At 36.2% G+C, this 27,429-nt stretch overlaps 1 protein-coding gene across 1 annotated transcript; it reads left to right on the forward strand.

Annotated features, from left to right (window-relative positions):
* Position 1: 1 nt before the first annotated feature.
* On the forward strand, positions 2-26,878 carry LOC117321341. The gene is made up of 6 exons (XM_033875798.1): positions 2-158; positions 7,526-7,558; positions 9,411-9,440; positions 13,652-13,696; positions 22,340-22,388; positions 26,077-26,878. The coding sequence occupies exons 1-5, from the start codon at positions 2-4 to the stop codon at positions 22,378-22,380; spliced, it is 306 nt and encodes a 101-aa protein (XP_033731689.1). The 3' UTR covers positions 22,381-22,388; positions 26,077-26,878.
* Positions 26,879-27,429: the final 551 nt, after the last annotated feature.

The following is a 27,429-nucleotide window of genomic DNA, read 5'->3' on the forward strand; positions in this document are numbered from 1 at the left end:
TATGCTCATTATAAAAAAAAAAAAAAACGAAAACAAAAACACAATAGAGATCCCCAATAAAGTATTAATTGTTTGCTCCTCTTTCACTCGTCATTTTATTTATAATTCATCAATTACAGTTCCTGTGACAGTTGGACAGAGTTACCCACCGACTATAAGTAAGTTTTGAATTATCATTTGTTCTACTTTCAACTTATCATTCATATGAATAAATGTTTAAAAGGATGTCGACATATTTTGAGACGCATATTCCGAAATAACTTTCATCTCAGCAGACCTGTATTTTGTAGACCTGTATATCCGCATCATATCAATGACCGGATATAATAAAAGCGTGTTTGCTAATAAAAAAAATAAGAACAAGGTTAGTCAGATAATCCTTTTCCATGAAAATTTTCCCGAAAAACCGCAGCGAGGGAAGATGAACAAAAAAATCGTTTTGATTTTTTAATTGATAATAATCTAACCGGATTAACCTTAGAATTATAAACTGTAAATACTATATTGAACAGTAATGTAACAAAGTAATTTTGAAAACAAAAATGATTTAAGGTTGGAAACTTGATCGTGCTACAAGCTTGATTGCGAATACTTTCCTAGATTACAAAGATCTTAATTGTTGTGTGTAGATGCATGTAACAGCTGAACAGCTGAATGAAGATGGTCGCTTCAGGTATTGTGAAATACCTGAACAGGACATTCTAAGTGCCACTTCGAACGATATGAGCTAGTACCAACCAGTATAAACCAGCATATAACCTATAAGTAATATTGCTGTATTGTTACTATACTGAGTTTTGATAAAATGTAATATATGAGCACATAGGTTCTTGCATGGTCCTGCCCTGCAGGTAAGGCGTAAGAATTGTACCTGCTGCCCCCATTGCATGATCGTAAGAGGCAACTAAACTAGGGATCTCATCTTTTCTCTTCTTTCTTAACAACTTTCTTCTTCTTAATGTCTCCCTTGACAATGCCTCACTTTTGGCCTTTAGTTGAGCGTTCGCCCCTGTGAGGAAGTCTTTGGGTTCTGCCCCCTGGCCGAGATATACCGGAGTCTTTAAAAATGGTAGTTGCTACTCCTGCTTAGCGCTCAGCATATTTGGAGTGAAACAACTGGTTCACCCGTTGTCAGTATAATGTGACCGGGTGGGATGTGCTGCTGGGTGTCTTCGGCAGTATGTTTCAGTAAGGTAGCTCTATAAATCGGCAAAACTTCCGGCCTATCACAAGAAGACTTACCTTACCGTACCGCAGCCTCCCAAAACACACATACGCACTCACCACACGCATGCATGTCGCACTCACGGGAGGCCGTCCTTAAATGACCTTAGCTGTTAATAGGGCGTTAAACAAAATAAACCAAACCAAAACAATAATGATCTATAACAAAACGTTGTATAAATACAAACTGGCATGGAAGTCGTCCTGGTAGTCAACCAAATATACACATCCATCAATACTACCATCTATACCACCATATGATATGTTAGTTATACTTCGACAATAGTTATTATAATGATTCCTGGCATGGTTACCGTGCTGGCCTATCCTATCCCAATAGGTGCGCTTTATAAACCTGTAAAAATTATATACCAATGTTAGTTACTATACCGGACAGGATACCCACGACCAAACATACAAGACCAGCAGTACTGATGTAAATTTGCTACACAAATTGTAACATGATATATGTGAAGTTGAAACCAACCAAACTGTCTTATTGGCGTATCGTGCATCATACTACCAGTAAAGGACTGGTATACTACTGTGCATGGTAACCGTGCTAGAGCGTCAACCATTCTGACTATTTGAAGTCTGTGTGAAAATACATGTACACTATTAACAATATCTAGTCTTATGTAAATTATTTACTGGGGTACCAACATACTGGTTAATACAATTCACTACATTACTGAAATTCGATATACTCAACTTTGCATGGAAAATAGAGTACCAAAAAAAGACATATCATCGGGAGATGACATCTGTGCCTGGTGTGTCACGAACCTAGAACGTGGAGTACCATTCATAACATGTGATGGGTGTGGCTTGCTATTTTGTGCTGAATGTTCAAAACTAAAGTCAGAAGTGTTCAACTTAATAGAAAGTGGTAGACTAGAGGGATTTACCTGGTCTTGTAAAAGCTGTAAGAACACGCAGCCAATCCTTGAAAACATAAGTAGAACACTTAACGAGGTCAACGTGTCTAACGACCACAGACTAGGGAAACTCGAAGATCAAGGTAGCAGGCTTCAACACACTCATGAAGTAAAAATCCACACTGGAGGGGGCAGTCAAGGACATGCGAGTAACAGTTGTCCAAGAAGTCAAAACCGACCTAACAAAAGAAATCGATAATCGAGTTAGGGAACTAGATAACAGGAAAAGAAGAAACACAAACACCATTCTATTCAACAGGGAAATCAGGTTGAGGCAATCACAAGAAAAGACTAGCTGAACCTGACCTTCCAGACTAGGTGTAGATGACCTCCAAATTACAGCACATTTCCGCCTAGATAAAATTGACGTAAGGAAAACACGGTCGCTAAAAATCATCTGTACGAGGTAACGCTTCAATCCATCATCTTAACCTCAATGCCTCCGCTGATTATTACATGGATACATTCATTACAGACGGAGACCCCGACAAAACTGTTATTGTAGGTATCCCGAGGTCTCAACTGTTTAAAAACTCCAACCCAAATGTGTCAATCAACAACAATCAATAGGATACAAGTTTTAATCGGAACGACAGCAATTTACAAAAGAACCTCCTCGTACTTTATTCAAATGTCGATACTATGACCACTGTAAAGTAAGAAGAATTTAAAGTACTGATGCAGGAAAAGACACCTGATATACTAAATTTAACTGAAATACACCAGAAATTTAGGACCCTCCCCGCTAACAGTGCCTTCTACGACATGGCGGGATACAGGACCTTTCTAGGAAAGGATAAGGGGCGAGGCGTTGCTATTTACATCTCGGAAAATTTAGACATCACCATTGACGAAATTCAACTCAAATCATCCTTTGAAGAATATATCTTTTGTGACCTAAATTTTGAAAAGGGAGAAAACACGTTGATCCTTAATATCAACAACTCTCAAAAACTACTAAACCTCATGTCAGAATTCTCCTCAATTAAAGCGATTCATGTCTTGGTAGCGGGAGATTTCAACTTGCCCGAAATAAATTGGTCAAATCGAATAACTATCACATCAGAGGTACACATATCAACCGGATTTCTTGAATGTATTAGGATACCTCCCTATATCAAAACGTACTACAACCTACGAGATATAGACAAAATCAACAACCGTCCTTATTAGATCTCATTTTTACAAACGAGGATGGAATGGCCGAAGATATTAACTACCTACCAGGAATTGGGAAGAGCGACCTCGTTGTAATTAGTTTTAACTTTATCATTGCACGCCAAACACCAACAACACATTGTGAAACAACTACTTCAAGTGGCAATACGATTCTTCACGTGAAGAATTAGACAAAATAAACTGGCCTAGAATATTTGAAGACAAGCCACCGGACAAGTCTTGGATTGTTTTTCTTGAAACCATTACAATACTAATAGAAGACAAAATACCCGTGAAGAAGACATCTCCGAACAAATCCAGATGGAAGTCTCATCTAAATAAAGAGGCCCAAAAATCCATTCGAATAAAACAACAAAAAACTGAAAAATATATCTTCACTGCAAGACAGAAGAGAAAATAAGGAGGATACACTTACCTGTATAGCTTGAGCTACGTCATCCGTTACCGCATGCTGACGACGAAGACCTAGTTATCTGAGTATCTGATGTCGTTGTCTACAGCTGAAATAACAGCTTATAATTAATATTACATAAATATAAACGTGGCTTTGTATACTCACTAAATATAACATGCAATGCTCTTTCATTCAAAATACATTAAAGATATAACATCCTCATCAAGAGGGAATCAATGATGTGGTAAAAAACAAATATTTGAAGCGTTGTCCAAATAGTCTGAAAAACAAATATACAAACCTTATAGACACGTGATGTCGGAAGAAAAGAATAAGAATAATCTCAGAGTACGTGTAGCCAGCAAAATGATATTCTCTAATTAGATCCAGTCCTGACAATGTTTAAGGAATATTATCAGAAATTGTATTTAACAACATGTTACACATTTTTACTGAATATAAATTATGATTTCAAAATGCAAAATTGAAAAAGCAACTTAACCGTATATTCGAACATATATAAAACAGCACAAGTGAACATAAGCGGTACAATGTGTACCAAACCATTTTAAAACCCACCTAAAAGGTTATCAAAGCTAAATAAAAAGGATACTAGTGGTATTGTCTCAAAAGGCTGGTGTAACTGCTTTGCTCCGCCATCTTCTATGAAAGATTGCTCAGCGCATGACTAGCCGGAAGGCGCCATAACGATAATTATCGTCTTGTCGGGGCGAAAGGACGATGTTTAGCGGAGCGCCATAACGATAAACAGCGTTATGGCGGGGCGAAAAGACGATGATTAGCGGGGCGCCATAACAATAAACAGCGTTATGACGGGGCGAAAAGACGATGTTTACCTTCCTTCGATATTAAAAGGTACTAGTGATGTCTAAAAGGAGATAGCTAAAAACAAGGAGAAACACAGAGAAGCATCTGATTTGATAAAGTCTAGAGTACGAGAAATAAAGGAGGAAGCTGAAAAGCAGGGGGCTATTTTGATTCAGGCATGTAAAGAGAACGAGACGAAGAATCATATTAGATTGCTGGAGTGTCAGAAAACACGTACGAACCAGCAAAGAGAATGCCAGGAACAAATAACGAACATTAAAAAAACACTTCAATCAGGAACATAGTTTCCTGTGGCAAGTTTCAATTATGTTTAAATTTTGTCATAAATTCCATTTACCGACATTTTACTAAGGCCTATACACTTAACACACAGATCACACAGACATTTCGACCATACAAAACTTTACAACCTGAAAATATCGAAAATAGCATTGAAGCGAAACAAATTTCGATTTTATATGATTTTAAAGTAGGCACGTGTGGTTTTAAAATACGTATATCCATCCTATCTGATCTAATCAGGTGTAAAACTTGAGAGTGTGATGCTTTGGTGTCAATATGAACTAGACCTGTTTGCAGAATATTTACTTACGTTTAACCACTTTTTAATTGGATTAAATCTTCCATTTACTAACACGATCCTATAGATATCATTTTTGCAGAGAATATCTTCACTATATTATATTTTATGCTATATTAAATGAATGTTTCAACAAATCAAGCATGCCATAAGTTCAACCATTGACAATTTTAACGATATTCAAAGGTATGTTTACTTTTACACTAAAAGAAGAATAGTCGATTGTGTGCTGCTTCAAGTATGAGTATTTTGTTTGACATTTATTTATCTCCATGATATCCATTGCTGTAAAATTGTATGATGTATAAATAAAGTATCAAGTCGATTATGTAAAGATGATACAACACGGTCAGGAAAAAAATAAACGAAACTTGAAATAAGCGATCTTTGCGCCATCATTAATTGGTTGTAAAATATTGCTCTGCCTTCCCATGTTTATTTTCTTAATTTCTGGACTTTTTGCAGGAAGCATGCATGTTTTCAAAAAGTGATTATTTCAAAATAAGAATGAAACAAACGCCACAATTCTGTGTATTTAGCTCTTGAGTCCACTCTCTTAGAAAATTGACTATGTACTGACACCCGCACGACATTTATTTATCAATAAAATATTCAATGTTGTACAATTGTATGATGTATAATGAAGAATTAAGTAGATTACACTAAGGGGATACTACACGGTCAGAAAATAATGAACCGAATCTCATGAAAGTTGACATGAGCGATCTTTGAGCCACCATTTGCATTGTTGCAAAATATTGTGCCTTTCCATGTAAATTTTTTTCATCTTTAGACTTCTTGGAGAAAGCATGGGCGTTTTCAAATTAGTGAATATTTCAAAATAAGAATAAAACAAATATAAGAATTCTCTGTAAATGTTTAGTGTTCGCTGGCATAATCTTATTTTAGTAGAGAAAAGTCACCTACAAGTAAGAATTTTATTATATCGAAATTAATAAATATATGGAAATGGAACATGTATATGAGAAATCATATAACCTATCTTGCAGTAATAGATTGTGATAATTATTTATGGAATAAAGAAAACATAATCTTACCATGAAAGTAAAAATAATACAATGCATCCTTATCATTTTCTTTTAGTTATCTCCCCTTGATTTTTAATCATGTTGCTCTGTAGTTTTCTTGGTGTCAAAAATCAACATGGCTCCTGACTACTACTGTACTCAAACGTAGGTGCGACGTTCGATTAGAAACCTTTTTTCTAGGGAGATATTATTTTAATCAGTGCTTCATATCATTTTAAGTCATCGAATGCTGATGTTCGAGTAAAAATAAAACAAGTTATCATATAAAGATTTATAATTCTAATCCAGTCGATTCTATTATCGATTGTAATACAAGAATGGAGGTCACGTGACAATAACAGTAAGTATAGGTTGATAAAATGTACTTCTACCTAGCAGGCATTTATATATCTATCGCTTATCACGTTGTGTGCAAGCCAAGATTTCAACAAGAATTTTTTTTTGTGGTCAATGCTTATATTACGTTAAGCAGTTTTTTGTGTAAGACACACGTGGTCACCTCTGCATCACTCTCTACCTAGCAACTGAATTAAGATTTGAGTTCTGGGATATTATCTATTCATTATAATTTAGCTTGAATGTTTAGTCCGTAAAATAATCGTTAATATGTCGTTAATCATCACGATGAGAATGAAAACAAAGTAACGTATAATAAGGTATTTGATATATTTATACAATTGTAAAAGGAACGGTTTTCGTCACACGTGTAAGGGACTGCCCACACGTGTGTACACCTTCACAACCCATGTTCGAAGATCCAGCCTTCCGGTGGGACCTTATTTTGTTATTTTCATATTTTACAATGTATGTAATCAATGAAAGAGGTTAAAAGTCATGTTAATATATAATAGATATTCATTCATGTATAAAGCATGCTACGATAATTGCCAATGATGGGTATACTCAAGATAATTTGCCAGGCCTAATGCATTGTCCCGAACCTTCCCTTAGATTATAGAATAAAAACAATCTTACTATGAAAGTAGAAATAATACAATGTATAATTGTCGTTTTTTATCACATACAAATGAGTTATCTTCCCTTGATATTTCATCATGTTGCTCTGTAGTTTTTCTGGAGTCACAGATCAACATGGCTCCTGACTACTTACAGGGGGATAACACTTACATACTGTAATCAAACGTAGGACTTCCGTTCGTTTGGAAATCATTTTTTTTCACGGGACGGAGCATTTTGATCAATGTTTCATATCACATTAAGTCATTGAATGCTGATGTCCGAATAAAAACTAAACAAGATATCCTAGAGAGATCGTCAATTTGTATCCGGTCGATTCTATTACAAATTGCAGGTGCAGAACGGAGGAGGCACCGTGAAGTTAACAGTAAGTATAAATTGATAAGCAATACTATTAACCAGCAGTTATTTATACATCCAAGCTTCTAACAGAAATTTTGATTTTTCGTGATCAATGCTTATATTACGTAAAGCAGTTTTTGGTTTTCGACACACGTCGTGGTCACCTCTGCATCAATGTCTATATAGCAACAGAATTAAGATTTTGCGCTTTCGCTTCGTGGCCGGATATCATTCATTCATAATAAATTAGCTTCAATGTTTAGTCCAGAAAATATTCGTTAATATCTCGTTAATCATGACGATCGGAATGAAAACAAAGTATAAGGCTAATAAGATATTTCATATAATTATTCAATCCTTGAAAGTATTCTTATTGCAGTAAGTGAGATATGATACCTGTCAGTTCAGTACCGACATTTACGCTCCAAAGTCTTCACTTGTTTCGTTCCGATATCTCTCTCTCTCCCCCCCCCCCCCCCCCCCCCCCCCCCCGATAGTCGTCACTTGGAATAGCTCATGTTTGGCCTCACTATAGCGTGTCCTTATACCTGCTGCGACTACGGAAAGCTCTCCTCAAACATAATCCTAAAATATAGCATAGGTTTAAATTCATTGATTTATCTATATGATATCTATTGGTGTAAAATTGTATAATTTATAATAAAGTATCGAGTATATTATGTTAAGAAGATAACACATTGTCAATAAATAATAAACAGAATGTCCTGAAAACTGATATGAGCGATCTATGCGGCACCATTTGCATTGTCGCAAAAAATTCCTCTGCCTTTCCATGCTGATTTTTTCATCTTTAGACTTTTAAAGAAAACATGGACGTTTTCAAATAAATGATTATTTCAACAAAAAAGAAAGAATAGAACAAATGGCGCAATTCTCTGTAAAAAAATAATGTTTTGCTTTGAGAATATTATTTTCGTTGATAAATTCACCTACCAGTAAGAATTTTATTGGGGGTATTTTTTTATCTCATCAAAATATTGAGAAATACCAACATTTATCATGATAAACAATTTTCACATTAGAAAATCATATAACCTTTCTTGCAGTGATAGATTATGATAGATTTTTATATTATGGAATAACGAAAAAATAACCTTACCATGAAAGTTAAAATAATACAACGCATCATTGTCATTTTTATCACAAAAAATGAGTAATCTCCCCTTGATTTTTAATCATGTTGCTGTGTAGTTTTCCTGGTGTCGAAAACCCTACAAGGCCCCTGCGTCATTTCACTATGCATGTATGTTATTACCAAAGACTCCACCCCCTCAATCGCTCATTTGATGTTCAAATTTTGGGAAATTTACATGAAATTAAAGTTTAAAGATTTCCCTACCAGAAAAATGATGTTATTGGATAGGTTTAATAGCATATAAGAGCTCACCAGTACTTGGTAGACAGTAACCCGGCTATGTTCAATGGACAGGGAACCCCCACCTGGGGAATTCCCTCCTTTTTTACACCTTGAAACCTATATCGTTCTATTTATACCAGGAGTGTATATTTTTGATTTTTCTAATCTTAAGACCCTACTCTTATTCCCGTATATAGAAAGTACCAATGTGTTATTTACTCAGTAAATAGCTACAAACCCAAGAAACCCATTTTCTTCTGGGACTTGGTTCAGGTGAAACACAAGCTGATTGGCTAAATTAGTTGTGTGGACCTGTACTCAAACGTAGGACTTCCGTTCGATTGGAAATCTTTTTTTCTCGGGAGGTAGCATTTTATCAGTACTCTATATCACATTAAGTCATTGAATGCTGATGTTCGAGAAAAAAAAAGCGAAAACAAAACTAGATATCCTAGAATGATTGTCATGTTTAACCGGTCGATTCTTTTATCAATTGCAGGAGAAAATCGGAGGTTACGTGACGATAACAGTAAGTATAGATTGATAAAATGTACTACTACCCGGCAGCTATTTATATATCTAACGCTTATAAAATTGATTGCAATCCAAGATTTCAAAAAGAAATTTTCATTATTCGTGATTAAACCGTATATTACGTAAAAAGCATTTTTTTAGTGTACGACAAACGTAGTTACCTGTAAATTCTGTCTATCTAGCAACTGAATTCATATTTGCGTTTTCGCTTCTGGGACATCACCCATTCATGATGAATTTGCTTGAATGTTAAGCCCGGAAAATGCTCGTTAATTATGACGATGAGAATGAAAACTAAGTAAGGTATAATAAGGTATTTGATAATTAATTCAATTGTAAAAGGAACGGTCTCCGTCACCCGTGTAAGGGTTGCCCACACGTGTGTACACCTTCACAACCCAGGTTCGGAGATCCAGCGTTTCGTTGGGACCTTATTTTGTTTTTGTTTTTGTTTTTTATATATTTTACATTGTATGTAATCAATGAAAGAGGTTAAAAGTCATGTTAATATATAATAGATATCCATTCATGTATAAAGCATGCTACGATAATTGCCAATGATGGGCATACTCAAGATAATTTGCCAGGCCTAATGCATTGTCCCGAACCTTCCCTTAGATTATAGAATAAAAAAAATCTTACTATGAAAGTAGAAATAATACAATGTATAATTGTCCTTTTTTATCACATAAAAATGAGTTATCTTCCCTTGATATTTCATCATGTTGCTCTGTAGTTTTTCTGGTGTCACAGATCAACTCCTGACTACTTACAGGGGGATAACACTTACGTTCTGTAATCAAACGTAGGACTTCCATTCGATTGGAAATCTTTTTTTACGGAAGGTAGCATTTTATCAGTATTCTATATCATATTAATGATTTTTTTATTAGAAAACCTTATATAAAATAGCTGAATAGATCTGGCACTTCAAGTTTAGTATTTTTCATTGAAAAATGTATGGTAGCATTAATTTGATTTAAAGACTTAACAAACCACGTAAAAAATAGAAATTGGGAACAAACAAAAATATATTTGGCAAGTTGTTGGTGTTCTCTGAAACTGGATTGGAACTATCTTGTACTATCTTGTAAAGTGTTTTTAATATTTCAAAAACTTTACTTTCAACAGTTTATATTTTTCTTGACATAAAATACGAAAGAAAGTTGTTGTGTTTTCATCACTATGATAGAATATTCCGGATCCAATATCAAAGTTTGATTTACAGTTAACATCAGACTTACGTTTCCGTTTAGTAAACCAACTTAAATATTACTAATTCATACTCAAATATACCTTTATGTCTATTCCTAATGATATCATTATTATTACATGTATACTGTTACTTTTTGAATATCTCCGATATAAATGAAGTATGTATAGAGTATTAGAGGTCAACATGTAAATCACAATAAAATCATATAATTTTCATGTATGAGTTTAGTAAATACTTATTCCCCTGTTTAAAAATGTCGTCCCAACATTCTTAGTTCGTAATTTCTCATTACAAGAAAACAAGAATGTCAACAAGAAAAAATTCATTAATTTCCAGCTCGTTTTAAATCTGTATCAGTATCATTAGCAAATAAAATTGCATTACTATAAGTACATAAATAATTATCAAATAATGGTTTTGGGGAAAGACAATAAGGTTGAGAAGAACGTGTATCAGAATTTTTCTCCTTATCTCCAGTCTGAAACCAAATCATTCAAAATATTTCATTTAATGAAACAAGCTACTGAAATTAGAAAATTGCCCATACATTTGTATCATAAAACCCAGTTCTCTTCAACAATTTGGCCCATATGCCATTCCCTAAATCGATCTTGAGGTTTACGCAATCTTTTAGAGTGCCTTGGGCTTTGTTCCCTTACTACGAATTCGTTTCCTACAGGACTTGCCTGTATATCCTCAAACCAGTCCGTTTTATCCCTGTGACTAGTCCCAACACTGATATGTAGATTGTCAGACCAATTTATAGATACCCTGATACCTTGTCGAGTGGTCCTAGGTACTTAATATGACACTTCCTCTAGCCTCGAGTTCGAACTTGAATCAGACATGTTATCGTTCAAAGGTCGTACAATAGATTCATGTGGCTCCGCTTCATTTCGTGCAATTGTAACAGTATGTTCCGATGAACAGTTCAAACTCTACCTGAGCGCACACTGTGTTTCAGCTTGACACTGCACACTGGTTTGTCCTTATGAGGTTTGGATAATATTATTCCACTTGTCAGTAACTTTTATTTTAACCTTAGGTTTACATTTCTGATTAAAACCCTATTCTCTGCATTGAGAACTGAATGTCTTACCCGAAAAGAACTATAGCAGCAAGAGGCCCATGGGCGTTCATCGTTCATCTGAGCATTGCAATATTTCTGTAAATGTGACTGACCGTTTTTGACCACTCCCATCAGCCCTTGGGGGTCAGTTCGGCCAAACAGTGCATACCAGCAAACTTCCATCAAAAACTGCTAATTCCAATAAAAATGAAACAATTGATGTTCAAAAATGTGATTTCCTTGTATAAACTTCAGTAAAGTTTAGCCCCTCCCCGGGGATAAACATGATACCTCAGGGTCATGCAATTCACTATTTTGGTAAAGCATCTTAAGACTCTTCCATTTAAGAAGAGTATTTGATTTTACCTTATTTGGGCCTTGGGAAGATGCTTTTGAAATCTAAGCTAATTTGACCCTTTTTAGCCCCGCCCATCAGCCCCTGGGGGTCAGTCAGATCCAACATGTGCATACTATGAAACTATCATCCCATGCTGATATTATCCTAGCCAAATTAGAATGAATTCCAATAGAAATGAAACAAATGATAGTCAAACATGTTATTTTCCTATATAAACTCTAGCAAATGTTACCCCATCCTGAGGGGCAAACATAAGGCCCAGGGTCATGAAGTTCACAATTTTGGTTAAGCACCTTAAGACCTTTCTACCTGTGAGGAGTATTTGATTCCACCATATCTGGGACTTGAGAAGATTTTTGAAATGTTAGTCACGACCCTGTGGCCCCATGGGGTTGGAGAACATATAATTCACAATTGTGGTTGACATTTGGCCAGCTATGGAAGATTCCTGCTAAATTTCATTGAATTTGGTTGAGCGGTTGTGGAGAAGAAGTCGAAAATGTAAGTTGTTAAAGACGGACGACAAATGACGCCATCCACGTCAATCTAAACAACTGAAATCTACGAGAGTTAAGCAATTGTATTAGCAAGATCTGATCGAAATGAATGAATACGAGGTGAAACCTAGTTCGCTACTGCAACAAAGATTCCGATAGAAATAAAGAGTCAGTGTGGTGTAAGGCAGTTGATAATGGAATGGAGAAACGTGCAAGTGACGGACATTTAAAACACCGCCGATCTACGAATTAAGCACTAGAAACATAATTCATTTATAAATATGAATTATTTCTCCTGTAATCAATGGACGTCCAATAAATTAACCCTGTTAATCCCACCTATCCACGAGACAATGATAGCTAGAATGTCAAATGAAAAATTATAAATAACCATAATAATAATTTCGAGTCTTATTTACCGCTCTATCACTACCATTTTTTCTGTATGTAGCCCTGGTAAATACTAGTAGCAATATAAGCTAAATAGATCTTCTATTTAGCTCGATCGTTTGAGAATACGACTAGTAATCAAGAGATCCCGGGTTCGATCCCTTGAAGAGGACTTAAAATAAATTTGATATATCATGCTCTCTGTTACATATACCCTCTGCTTAAAGCAAAGTAAGTCTAGATATACCTAATTTAGTTGATATTTCGTCTGACATATTGTCTGTTGGTGTTTTAAGATGTGTCAAGGTCGCCCAATCTAGTTATGAGATTATAACGAGGAGTTATGTCAACTTATTTTAATAGAATTTGTGAAAAATATCATTTTTAATACATTGTAATGCAATACGTATTAAACATCTAATGCAATATTATGGGTGAATGTTTTATGAAGTATCCATGTATTAATGCTCACCTGTTATATCGTACTGTTGTTATTCTTATGTTTCCTGATCATCTAGGTATTTATTGTTATGCTGATTTTAACCTCTTTTTTACATTTGATTTGCTTAAATTATGAAAAAAAACGAAAACAAAAACACAATAGAGATCCCCAATACAGTATTAATTGTTTGCTCCTCTTTCACTCGTCATTTTATTTATAATTCATCAATTACAGCTCCTGAGTCAGATGTAGAAGATTATTACTCACCGCGGACTACAAGTAAGTTTTGAATTATCATTTGTTCTACTTTCAACTTATCATTCATATTAATAAATGTTTAAAAGGATGTCGACATATTTTGAGACGCATATTCCGAAATAATTTTCATCTCAGTAGACCTGTATTTTGTAGACCTATATCTCCGTATCATATCAATGACCGGATATAATAAAAGTGTGTTTGCTAATAAAAAATAAAAACAAGGTTAGTCAGATAATCCTTGTCCCAGAAAATTTTCCCGAAAAGTCGAGAAATGAAAAACCATTACATTTGCTCTACTCCCCATGCACGCAGCGGGTCTCACTTATTACCGACAAAAGCCGACAAGAAAGCAATTAATGAAATCGCCTTTGTCTCTGAATTCTTAATTTACTATATTATGTACTTATATTTATTGAACAGGAGCCTACAACACGTTAGAATTACCGCAGCGAGGAAAGATTAACAAAAAATCGTTTTGATTTTTTAATTGATAATAATCTTACCGGATTGAACTTAGAACTATAAACTGTAAATGATATATTGAACAGTAATGTAACAAAGTAATTGAAAACAAAAATGATTTAAGGTTGGAAACTTGATCGTGCTACAAGCTTGATTGCGAATACTTTCATAGATTACAAAGATCTTAATTGTTGTGTGTAGATGCATGTAGCAGCTGAACAGCTGAATGAAGATGGTCGCTTCAGGTATTGTGAATACATGAACAGGACATTCTAAGTGCCACTTCGAACGATATGAGCTAGTACCAACCAGTATAAACCAGCATATCACCTATTAGCAATATTGCTGTATTGTTACTATACTGAGTTTTGATAAAATGTAATATATGAGCACAAAGGCTCTTGCATGGTCCTGCCCTGCAGGTAGGGCGTAAGAATTGTACCTGCTGCCCCCATTGCATGATCGTAAGAGGCGACTAAACTAGGGATCTCATCTTTTCTCTTCTTTCTTAACAACTTTCTTCTTCCTAATGTTTCCCTTGACAATGCCTCACTTTTGGCCTTTAGTTGAGCGTTCGCCCCTGTGAGGAAGGCTTTGGGTTCTGCCCCCTGGCCGAGATCAAATAGAAAAAAATTAGAGATAAGATAGAAAATGGTAGTTGCTTTGGAGTGGAACGACTGGTTCACCCGTTGTCAGTATAATGTGACCGGGTGGGGTGTGCTGCTGGGTGTCTTCGGCAGTATGTTTCAGTAAAATAGCTCTATAAATCGGCAAAACTTCCGGCCTATCACTTACCTTACCATACCGCAGCCTACCAAAACACACAAACGCACTCGCCACACGCATGCATGTCGCACTCACGGGAGGCCGTCCTTAAATGACCTGAGCTGTTAATAGGACGTTAAACTAAATCAACCAAACCAAAACAATAATGATCTATAACAAAATGTTGTATAAATACAATATAAATTCAGGGGCCGCGGTGGCCGAGTGGTTAAGGTGTACTGACACTTTCTCACTAGCCCTCCACCTCTGGGTTGCGAGTTCGAAACCTACGTGGGGCAGTTGCCAGGTACTGACCGTAGGCCGGTGGTTTTTCTCCGGGTACTCCGGCTTTCCTCCACCTCCAAAACCTGGCACGTCCTTAAATGACCCTGGCTGTTAATAGGACGTTAAACAAAAACAAACAAACCAAACCGTGCTGGCCTTTCCTATCCCAATAGGTGTGCTTTATAAACCTGTAAATATTATATATCAATGTCAGTTACTATACCGGACTAGACACGCACGACCAAACATACAAGACCAGCAGTATTGATGTAAATTTGCTACACAAATTGTAACATGATATATGTGAAGTTGAAACCAAACTGTGTTATTGGCGTATCGTGCATCATACTACCAGTAAAGGACTGTGACGCTACTGTGCATGGTAACCGTGCTAGAGCGTTAACCATTCTGACTATTTGAAGACTGTGTGAAAATACATGTACACTATTAACAATATCTAGTCTTATGTAAATTATTTACTGGGGTACCAACATACTGGTTAATACAATTCACTACATTACTGAAATTCGATAAACTCAACTTTGCATGGTAACCGTGCTATTGAGCAATAATAGAAAATAGAGTACCAAAAAATCCACAGATCTTCGGGAGATGCCATCTATGCCTGGTGTGACACGAACCTAAAACGTGGAGTACCATTCATAACATGTGATGGGTGTGGCTTGCTATTTTGTGCTGAATGTTCAAAACTAAAGTCAGAAGTGTTCAACTTAATAGAAAGTGGTAGACTAGAGGGATTTACCTGGTCTTGTAAAAGCTGTAAGAACACGCAACCAGTCCTTGAAAACATAAGTAGAACACTTAACGAGGTCAAAGTGTCTAACGACCACAGACTAGGGAAACTCGAAGATCAAGTTAGCAAGCTTCAACACACTCATGAAGAAAAATCTCCACATTGGAGGGGGCAGTCAAGGACATGCGAGTAACAGTTGTCCAAGAAGTCAAAACCGACCTAACAAAAGAAATCGATGATCGAGTTAGGGAATTAGATAACAGGAAAAGAAGAAACACAAACACCATTCTATTCAACGTGCCAGAGAAATCAGGTGGAGGCAATCACAAGAAAAGACTAGATGAACCTGACCTTCCAGTCTAGATGTAGATGACCTCCAAATTACAGCACATTTCCGCCTAGGTAAAATTGACGTGACGAAAACACGGCCGCTAAAAAATCATCTATACGAGGTAACGCTTCACTCCATCACCTTAACCTCAATGCCTCCGCTGATTATTACATGGATACATTCATTACAGACGGAGACCCCGACAAAACTGTTATTGGAGGTATCCCACAGTCTCAACTGTTTAAAAAATCCAACCCAAATGTGTCAATCAACAACAATCAAGAGGATACAAGTTTTAACCGGAACGACAGCAATTTACAAAAGAACCTCCTCGTACTCTATTCAAATGTCGATACTCTGCCCGTTGTAAAGTAAGAAGAATTAAAAGTACTGATGCAGGAAAAGACACCTGATATACTAATTTTAACTGAAATACAACAGAAATTCAAGACTCTCTCCGTTAACAGTGCCTTCTACGACATGGCGGGATACAGGACCTTCCTAGGAAAGGATAAGGGGCGAGGTGTTGCTATTTACATCTCGGAAAATTTGGACATCATCATTGACGAAATTCAACTCCAATCATCCTTTGAAGAATATATCGTTTGTGACCTAAAATTTGAAAACGGAGAAAACATGTTTATCCTTAATATCGACAACCCTAAAAAATTACTGAACTTCATGTCAGAATTCTCCTCAATTAAAACGAGTCATGTCTTGGTAGCGGGAGATTTCAACTTGCCCGAAATAAATTGGTCAAATTGGATAACCATCACATCAGAGACACACATATCAACCGAATATCTTGAATGTATTAGGGATACCTTCCTATATCAAAACGTACTACAACCTAAGAGATATAGACAGAATCAACAACCTTCCTTACTAGATCTCATTTTTACAAACGAGGAAGGAATGGTCGAAGATATCAATTACCTACCAGGAATTGGGAAGAGCGAACACATTGTAATTAGTTTTAACTTTATCATTGCACGCCAAACACCAACAACACATTGTGGGAAAAAAAATACCTCAGGGGGCAATACGATTCTTTTCGTGAAGAATTAGACAAAATCAACTGGCCTGCAATATTTGAAGACAAGTCTCCGGACTAGTCTTGGAATGTCTTTCTTGAAACCATTACAATACTAATAGAAGACAAAATACCCGTGAAGAAGACATCTCCGATCCATTCGAATAAAACAACAAAAAATGGAAAAAATATCTTCACTGCAAGACGGAAGAGAAATTCAATTCCTGACATCAACAAAGAAAAAAAATTAAAAAGGTATGGTGGCTGATTTCTGCCATTTCGTTGTTTCGTTCTGGCGCCCCGACTTATCAGGGCTTCATTATAAATCATACTGGAATAACTTATCAGAAGTGAGTATTTGAGCTGAATAAAATGATACTTTTCACCAGGTATGTATTTTACCAAATAAGGAGGATACACTTACCTGTATAGCTTGAGCGACGTCATCCGTTACCGCATGCTGACGACGAAGACCTAGTGATCTGAGTATCCGATGTCGTTGTCTACAGCTAAAATAACAGCTTATAATTAATATTACATAAATATAAACGTGGCTTTGTAAACTCACTATATATAACATGCAATGCTCTTTCATTCAAAATACATTAAAGCGTTGTCCAAATAGTCTGAAAAACAAACATACAAACCTTATAGACACGTGATGTCGGTAGAAAAGAAAGAGAATAATCTCGGAGTACGTGTAGCCAGCAAAATGATATTCTCTAATTTGATCCTGTTCTGACAATGTTTAAGGAAAATTATCAGAAATTGTATTTAACAACATGTTACACATTTTTACTGAATATAAATTATGATTTCAAAATGTAAAATTGAAAAAGCAACTTAACCGTATATTCGAACATATATAAAACAGCACATGTGAACATAAGCGGTACAATGTGTACCAAACCATTTTAAAACCCACCTAAAAGGTTATTAAAGCTAAATAAAAAGGATATTAGTGGTATTGTCTCCGTTCAAAAGGCTGGTGTAACTGTTTTGCTCCGCCATCTTCTATGAAAGATTGCTCAGCGCATGACTAGCCGGAAGGCGCCATAACGATAATTATCGTCTTGTCGGGGCGAAAACACGATGTTTAGCGGGGCGCCATAACGATAAACAGCGTTATGGCGGGGCGAAAAGACGATGATTAGCGGGCGCCATAACGATAAACAGCGTTAGGGCGGGGCGAAAAGACGATGTTTAGCGGGGCACCATAACGATAAACAGCGGGGCGAAAAGACGATAATTATTGTCTTGTCGGTGCGAAAAGACGCTGTTTATCTGGGCGCCATAACGATAAACAGCGTTATGGCGGGGCGAAAAGACGCTGATTAGCGGGGCGAATTAACTCGCCCCGCTAATAGCGGCTTCACGTTTTCGTTATTTCGCGTCGAGTTGTGGCGTCTTTTGGTTATTGCGCGGCGCTATAACACTAATTATCGGGAGCGAAAAGACGAAGATTATCGTTCTGTCGAGGCGCCAGAACGAAACAACGAAATGGCAGAAATCAGCCACCATAAAAAGGCCATAAAAAAACTGAATCCCAACAAATCACCAGGGCCTGACGTCTTTCATCCTAAGTTGTTATTAGACGTCCAATAAATTAACCCTGTTAATTATTGGCGGCGGTTTTAGGACAAAATACATACACTACTTAAGTGAAAAAAACACATAATGCCAAAAAACGTCTTTTGCCATTATGTTGTACTTCTTAGCACATAAATACAAAAAAAAACCTTGTCCTTTTCTTGGAAAAGGATTGTCCCATCAATTCTGGAACTCTTGCACTAAAACCACAAAAGTGAAGCTTTGTTGATGTTTAAAAAATGGCGGCAGATCAGTTAGACGGTTTTGTGCATTATGTGAGCAGTATAAAGACAGTTTACACACACAAAAAAACTAACAAACTCAAGCTACATAACCTGCTCTAAGGAGTAAAGATCGAAAACAATGTGTGGGTGTATCTCGTCATTTTTGTCGTAACAATAATGTTTAATTAGTCATACATTGTAAATCAATCGTAACGTCAGTCATATCCATTTTTGTATTTGTGTTTTTAAAAAAGATGCATGAATGTGTATCATTATTTATGTTTATTTATCTAAACTTCATTTTGTGTTATGATTAACTATCATCTCACAAAAAAAATAGAATTACAAACCAATCAAAATCAAATGAAAAAAAATAAGATAGCTAGCACAATATGACACGTTTGTTTGCGAATCTCTGGCATCTATATCGACCATAGACACCAAAACAATCTCGGGACACTTGATTCTCCCACCTTTCACTGATTTGTCTCCCGTTTTGAGTGTACAAGATTTCTCTGTCTTTTTTAGCGCGTGCAATCTGTCATACCCTAGGGTGTGACAGATTGCACGCGCTCACTTTCTTCACCGGAATTACTACCGGAACTACTTTTTTTGTTTACATTACGTCGTCTGCTACGTCAACAAACAAATTGCCCGACACTCAGGCAGTCCACATCACTGGACACAAAAACCCCAAGTCTCTAAACAACTACAGACAACTGAACAGTTTCCAAAAACAAAAAAAATGTCTGACATTCTTTCAAATACAAATGAATCCCCCAACTGTAGGCCTACAACTGAAACTGAGAGCACAAGTGCACCTACCTGCACCGATCGCGACAAAATTGTTCAACTGTCACAAGTAAAAAGATCGCACAACAGCATTTCCTTGTGCCCAACTCCGTCCGATGTCACAAGATCGGTATTTTATGGATCCACCATCAGTGGGGGAACATTTAACCTCCATTTCCACAGCCATAATGACAACACAAAGTCGATTTCAAAGCGACCTCGTGTGATTTACTCCGAGTCGGACAGTGATGAGTGAGTGATGTCACCCCACGTGAAATGGATGAATGGAAATGTGTGCATATTTCCCGCGGTTTTTTTGACATGTTTAATGCTACAGAGACATATACTGCTGTTATAATGACAAAACAATTAATGTTGTTTGCATAATGCAATTTTAATGTATAACTGAAAGTACCTGATAAAATAAATAGCTGTGAATTATTTGAGACCTACTTTTTCTTGCGTAAAGATGTTGGTATGCAAATATTTTGAGGCGTGAAGTACACTGCCTGACAGATGAAATTCTTACGCCCATGTGTACTTGTTTACAAACAAACGGATATCGCCGATGGGAAAACACATAAAGAAAAGAGGTGGGAGAAAAATAATAATTCCCTATCTTGAGGGTGTAACAAAGAAATATCAACCTTCAGGGGAGATTCTTGAATGTCCAAACCCTCGGCAAGACATTCAAGAATCTCCCCCTCAGGTTGAGATTTCTCTGTCACACCCTCAAGGTAGGAAAAAATTCTATTAATCTATGATTACAGGAACTTCTTTGTTGCATTTTCGGATACTACCTGCATAGGGACAAAAAAAAATGTCGTGCTTGATTAGACATTCTGTTTCAGTCTAAACCATTAGCACAATATACTTATACTTCAAAATCGTTCAATGATCTCAGCTGTAAATCTCCTGTCAGTGACTTAAATAATTTCTTACTACATGTAAATACCATTAATCCTGTATCCACTAGACACATAACAGATGTACCACAGATTTTTATCTCATCTTCATTAGCCTCACTTACTAATCTGTCTCTCTCTGGGTCCACTTTATCATCTCCCCTATCTTCCCAACAACAGTGGAGGTTGATCTTTTGATTTGGTTTTTGTAGGACGCTTACCTTCATTTTTTTTCTTCTGTGGATTTTCATCCCTTTCCTTCTAATTCCCAGATCCTTTGTTCTGGTAATGACATTGGATATTTCCCGAAAGAATTGCAATCAACTTTAGTTTCTAGATATTTAAATCTACTGGCTAATTCAGTAACCTGGTCTGACCAATGTCTCGAATGTCCCTGCTGCATCATACCAATGCCGAGTGTGGTTCTTTAGAATATCGATCTGAGAATAACAGTAATAACAGAGAATGGCAGTTTCCTCAGTATGACCACTTTTCATGGGAAATTGTAATGCAGTCAACAAGCAAAGGTTACTTCAGACTCACTTCTTGCTGAGTTTTGGAATAGACTTTCTGTAATGTTGCCTCATGTGTAGCTACATTACCAAACCCTTTCAATTTCTACGTAATGAGCTCACTACTGGCACCATCTGGCAAAGTTGTCAATGTTTTATGAGCTGTTCCTTTTAACCTCACCTATCAACGAAATTAAGATAATGATAGCCAGAATGCCAAGTGAAACTTTTCTGAAAATAACGAAATTATAGATAATAGTTATAATACTAATAATTTAGAGTTTGATATACCGCTATATCAGGATCAATTTTTATACATAATAACCTTGTAAATACTAGCCACAATATAGACTAGAGAGATATTTCCTTTAGCTCGATCGGTAGGGCGTAAGCCTAGTAATCCAGATGCCAATGGTTCGATTACATGTTCTTGCGTAAGCATTAAAACAAATTTAATATATCATGCTCTCTGGTACATATATCCTTCGCTGAAAGTAGATATACTGAGGTTAGTTGACATGTCGTTTGTTGATGATTTAAGTGTGTCAAGGTCGCTCACGTTTTTACAGGGAGTTATGTCACCTTGTCTAACTCCATCAGAATGTATGAAAATATCTTTTCAAATACATTGTAATGCAAAACGTGTTAAACACTTCATGCAATATTATGCATGCATGTTTTATGAAGTATCCATTTACTTATGTTCACTTATTATACCTTGCTATTGTTATTCTTATGATCATGTAAGTATTTACTGTTATGCTGATTTTAACCTCTTTTATACATTTGGTTTCCTTATAAGTGGAATGTCTTTCGTATGCTACAAATATCTGTTATATCTATCAAATTAAATGGCAAAAAAACACAAAAAACAACAAAAACATAAAATTGATGATTCTTATATTGTAACAAAAAAAAAACAATAAAGATTCCCTACAAAGTATTCTTTTATAATTATAATTATTAATTATTATAATTTTATGAAAATCTATAATTCATCAATTACAGCTGGATTTCCGGGTAGCAGGAAGTCGGGCCCCTTCCAATAGGACACTTCGTAAGTTTTAAATTATCATTTGTTCTACTTCCAAGTTATCATTCATATGAATACATGTTTAAAAGGATGTCGACATATTTGGATACGCATATTCCGATATAATTTTCATTTAAGTAGACCTGTATTCAGTAGACCTGTGTTCAGTAGACCTGTGTTCAGTAGACCTGTATTCAGTAGACCTGTGTTCAGTAGACCTGTATTCAGTAGACCTGTGTTCAGTAGACCTGTGTTCAGTAGACCTGTATTCAGTAGATCTGTATTCAGTAGACCTGTGTTCAGTAGACCTGTATTCAGTAGACCTGTGTTCAGTAGACCTGTATTCAGTAGACCTGTGTTCAGTAGACCTGTATTCAGTAGACCTGTGTTCAGTAGACCTGTGTTCAGTAGACCTGTATTCAGTAGACCTGTGTTCAGTAGACCTGTGTTCAGTAGACCTGTGTTCAGTAGACTTGTATTCCGTAGACCTGTGTTCAGTACACTTGTATTCAGTAGACCTGTATTCAGCAGACATGTATTCAGTAGACCTGTATTCAGCAGACATGTATTCAGTAGACCTGTATTCAGTAGACCTGTGTTCAGTAGACCTGTATTCAGTAGACCTGTATTCAGTAGACCTGTATTAGTAGACCTGTATTCAGTAGACCTGTGTTCAGTAGACCTGTATTAGTAGACCTGTATTCAGTAGATCTGTATTCAGTAGACCTGTGTTCAGTAGACCTGTGTTCAGTAGACCTGTATTCAGTAGACCTGTATTCAGTAGACCTATGTTCAGTAGACCTGTGTTCAGTAGACCTTTGTTCAGTAGACCTGTGTTCAGTAGACCTGTGTTCAGTAGACCTGTGTTCAGTAGACCTGTATACAGCAGACCTGTGTTCAGTAGACCTGTGTTCAGTAGACCTGTGTTCAGTAGACCTGTATACAGCAGACCTGTGTTCAGTAGACCTGTGTTCAGTAGACCTGTGTTCAGTAGACCTTTGTTCAGTAGACCTGTGTTCAGTAGACCTGTATTCAGTAGACATGTATACAGTAGACCTGTGTTCAGTAGATCTGTATTCCGTAGACCTGTGTTCAGTACACTTGTATTCAGTAGACCTGTATTCAGCAGACATGTATTCAGTAGACCTGTATTCAGTAGACCTGTGTTCAGTACACTTGTATTCAGTAGACCTGTATCAGTAGACCTGTGTTCAGTAGACCTGTATTCCGTAGACCTGTGTTCAGTACACTTGTATTCAGTAGACCTGTATTCAGTAGACCTGTATTCAGTAGACATGTATACAGTAGACCTGTGTTCAGTAGACCTGTATACAGCAGACCTGTGTTCAGTAGACCTGTATACAGCAGACCTGTATTCAGTAGACCTGTATACAGTAGACCTGTGTTCAGTAGACATGTATTCAGTAGACATGTATACAGTAGACCTGTGTTCAGTAGACCTGTGTTCAGTAGACCTGTATTCAGTAGACCTGTATTCAGTAGACATGTATACAGTAGACCTATGTTCAGTAGACCTGTATACAGCAGACCTGTGTTCAGTAGACCTGTGTTCAGTAGACCTGTATTCAGTAGACCTTTGTTCAGTAGACCTGTGTTCAGTAGACATGTATACAGTAGACCTGTGTTCAGTAGACCTGTGTTCAGTAGACCTGTGTTCAGTAGACCTGTATTCAGTAGACCTATATTCCGTAGACCTGTATTCAGTAGACCTGTATTCGGTAGATCTGTATTCGGTAGACCTGTGTTCAGTAGACCTGTGTTCAGTAGACCTGATTTCAGTAGACCTTTGTTCAGTAGACCTGTGTTCAGTAGACCTGTATTCAGTAGACATGTATACAGTAGACCTGTATTCAGTAGACCTGTGTTCAGTAGACCTGTATTCAGTAGACCTGTGTTCAGTAGACCTGTATTCAGTAGACCTGTATTCAGTAGACCTGTGTTCAGTAGACCTGTATTCAGTAGACCTGTATTCAGTAGACCTGTATTCAGTAGACCTGTGTTCAGTAGACCTGTGTTCAGTAGACCTGTGTTCAGTAGACCTGTATTCAGTAGACCTGTATTCAGTAGACCTGTGTTCAGTAGACCTGTATTCAGTAGACCTGTATTCAGTAGACCTGTGTTCAGTAGACCTTTGTTCAGTAGACCTGTGTTCAGTAGACCTGTATTCAGTAGACCTGTGTTCAGTAGACCTGTATTCAGTAGACCTGTATTCAGTAGACCTGTATTCAGTAGACCTGTGTTCAGTATACCTGTGTTCAGTAGACCTGTATTCAGTAGACCTGTGTTCAGTAGACCTGTATTCAGTAGACATGTATACAGTAGACCTGTATTCAGTAGACCTGTGTTCAGTAGACCTGTGTTCAGTAGACCTGTATTCAGTAGACCTGTGTTCAGTAGACCTGTATTCAGTAGACCTGTGTTCAGTAGACCTGTATTCAGTAGACCTGTATTCAGTAGACCTGTATTCAGTAGACCTGTGTTCAGTAGACCTGTATACAGCAGACCTGTGTTCAGTAGACCTGTATTCAGTAGACCTTTGTTCAGTAGACCTGTGTTCAGTAGACCTGTGTTCAGTAGACCTGTATTCAGTAGACCTGTATTCAGTAGACCTGTGTTCAGTAGACCTGTGTTCAGTAGACCTGTGTTCAGTAGACCTTTGTTCAGTAGACCTGTGTTCAGTAGATCTGTATTCAGTAGATCTGTATTCAGTAGACCTGTATTCAGTAGATCTGTATTCAGTAGACCTGTATTCAGTAGACCTGTGTTCAGTAGACCTGTATTCAGTAGACCTGTGTTCAGTAGACCTGTATTCAGTAGACCTGTGTTCAGTAGACCTGTATTCAGTAGACCTGTATTCAGTAGACCTGTATTCAGTAGACCTGTAATTCCGTATCATATTAATGGTCGGATGCTTGCTTTGAACAAAAATAGAAGTTGGTCAGGGAATCCCTTTTGCGAGAAATTTACCCCGACAGATCAGGGAATAAGAAATCATCACATTGTCTCTAGCCCCTTGGTTGTTACGTTCTAAGATCCTGAATAAGACTACAATCAACCTGCACCATAATTACAATATAGGATATATATTTTCTCTCTTTGCCGACCTTTTACCCACTAAAATCGTCATTTGTATTGGTAATATCTCACTTTTGGCGAAAAGAAGTGATAGTTATATGAATTAATTATTTGCCTTTGCATATCGAAAATTGACTAATAAATATATAATAGGATTGTTGAATCAACACATTACTCATAGTGGTTCTCAGCGAGAACCGAATTATTCGGAACTTCTTGGGTAACCTATAGTGTAGTGATGGGCGATAACAAAGTTATCGTTCCTTACGGAACGAAATGTTTTACGTCTAAATGAAGCTGACACTAGTTTCCGTATAATTTATCCTGGAGACTTACCACTTTAGTTGACTAACTGAAACATAAGTAGTCGAAATAATTCTGAAGAAAACATTATTTCTGGGTTTTCGATATTTTTTACAGAACGGTTACAATAATTTACTGCGAAAAAGTATTTCCATATAAATTGATATAAATAGGTAGATAGGATATTATGTTTCTGAATATGACTTCGAACAGCTGAAATAAGTCCTCTATATTTAAGGACGTTTGTATCAATATCAAAGACCTGTTGAAATTCTTCAAAATAGTACAGTTCTGTGTTTATTTTTTTTTTCAGAAAATTCTTATCTGGATTTGGCAAGAAGATGATTGAACTGAGAAATTAGTAATGCCTTTATAATATGAGATCTACCTATTGGAGTTAAAACTCGTTCTAATAAGTGCCTTTAACTTTACTCAAAAATGTTTTCGTTAATTTAGTTTAGGTATACGATGTAGATTAACATGAAACTCAATCCTAAAAGTGTAAATATTCCCCACTGTAGATTCAATTCAGGGTAGACAACTTCAACACTATCGTTTTGCTTCTAATCCAAATAGCCTGGGTTTTAGATACATTTATTTTAAATCCAGATATATTTGCAAAAAATTTTAATTCGTCAATAGATTCTTTAAGAGATTCCTCTGTTCCATCCAAGATCAGTGAAGTGTCATCCGCATATTGAGGCAGTAAAATAGGAAATTATCAACATAAATACTTTTTATATCATTATTGTTACTTATTCTAACGGCTAAAATTTTAGCACACATTATAAGCATATATAATCAATTGGCTCCCCTGCCTACATCAGAAAAATGGAGACAAATTTCTCCCTTGATTAATAGCTGAGCTTGATTTGTTTTGTAGAACTTTCGCCTTTTTCTTAATATCTTTCCCAAATTAAAAAAAAAATCGAAAACTTTTTCAATGAACTCCCTAGAGTCAAAAGCCTTTTGAAAGTCAATAATTAACAACATTCCAGGTATATTTTTATTTTCTGCATATTGCATGATATCGTAAAATATTCGAGTGTTTTCCACAATATAGCCTCCTGAAATGAAACCGTTTGATCAGTATGAATTTAATTGATCAAAACTAATTTTTTTTCGGCTAGCTATTGATCTTATGAAATTTTGTAAATAATTTTTTTTTTATTATCGAGAATTTCTGCCTGCTTAGTTATTTTATCTCCATTTTCTTTCTCTATCATTGGTATTGACTTTGTGTAATTTCTGTTTTCTAGATTTAAAAAAACAATTTGTTTGTTTGTTGTTTGAAATTATAGTACTTTTTTAGTTATTATATCTTATATTTTGTAATTCTTGTTTTGTTTTCACTCTATCTGCATCAACATCATTAATATCTTCTAGTTCACATATATTTTATTAGATTATTTTATAGATTAATTTCATTCAAATTCTAATGCTTTTTTATATGACGAGTGGGAAATGGTTATGCCTTGAATTTCTTTTAAGAGTGTTTTTAAAAAAAAAAGTTGATTGCTTATCGTAAATTGTATATAAGAATCGAGTATATTGTTGATGTTATCTTAATGAACACAGGAAGAGCATATTGTCTTTTAATGTCGAAAATAAGTTTATTTATAAGTTCTTAGTAATCTAAAGCATAATAAACTTGATAATCAAACTT

This window comes from Pecten maximus, unplaced genomic scaffold (assembly GCF_902652985.1).
Source record: "Pecten maximus unplaced genomic scaffold, xPecMax1.1, whole genome shotgun sequence".
NCBI classification, from domain to species: domain Eukaryota; kingdom Metazoa; phylum Mollusca; class Bivalvia; order Pectinida; family Pectinidae; genus Pecten; species Pecten maximus.

Coding starts and splice junctions, on each gene's coding strand:
- LOC117321341 (XM_033875798.1), top strand. CDS start 2: ATGCTCATTATAAAAAAAAAAAAAAACGAAAACAAAAACACAATAGAG. Junction 159..7,525: donor GAGTTACCCACCGACTATAA/GTAAGTTTTGAA, acceptor TACAAATTGCAG/GTGCAGAACGGAGGAGGCAC. Junction 7,559..9,410: donor GAGGCACCGTGAAGTTAACA/GTAAGTATAAAT, acceptor TATCAATTGCAG/GAGAAAATCGGAGGTTACGT.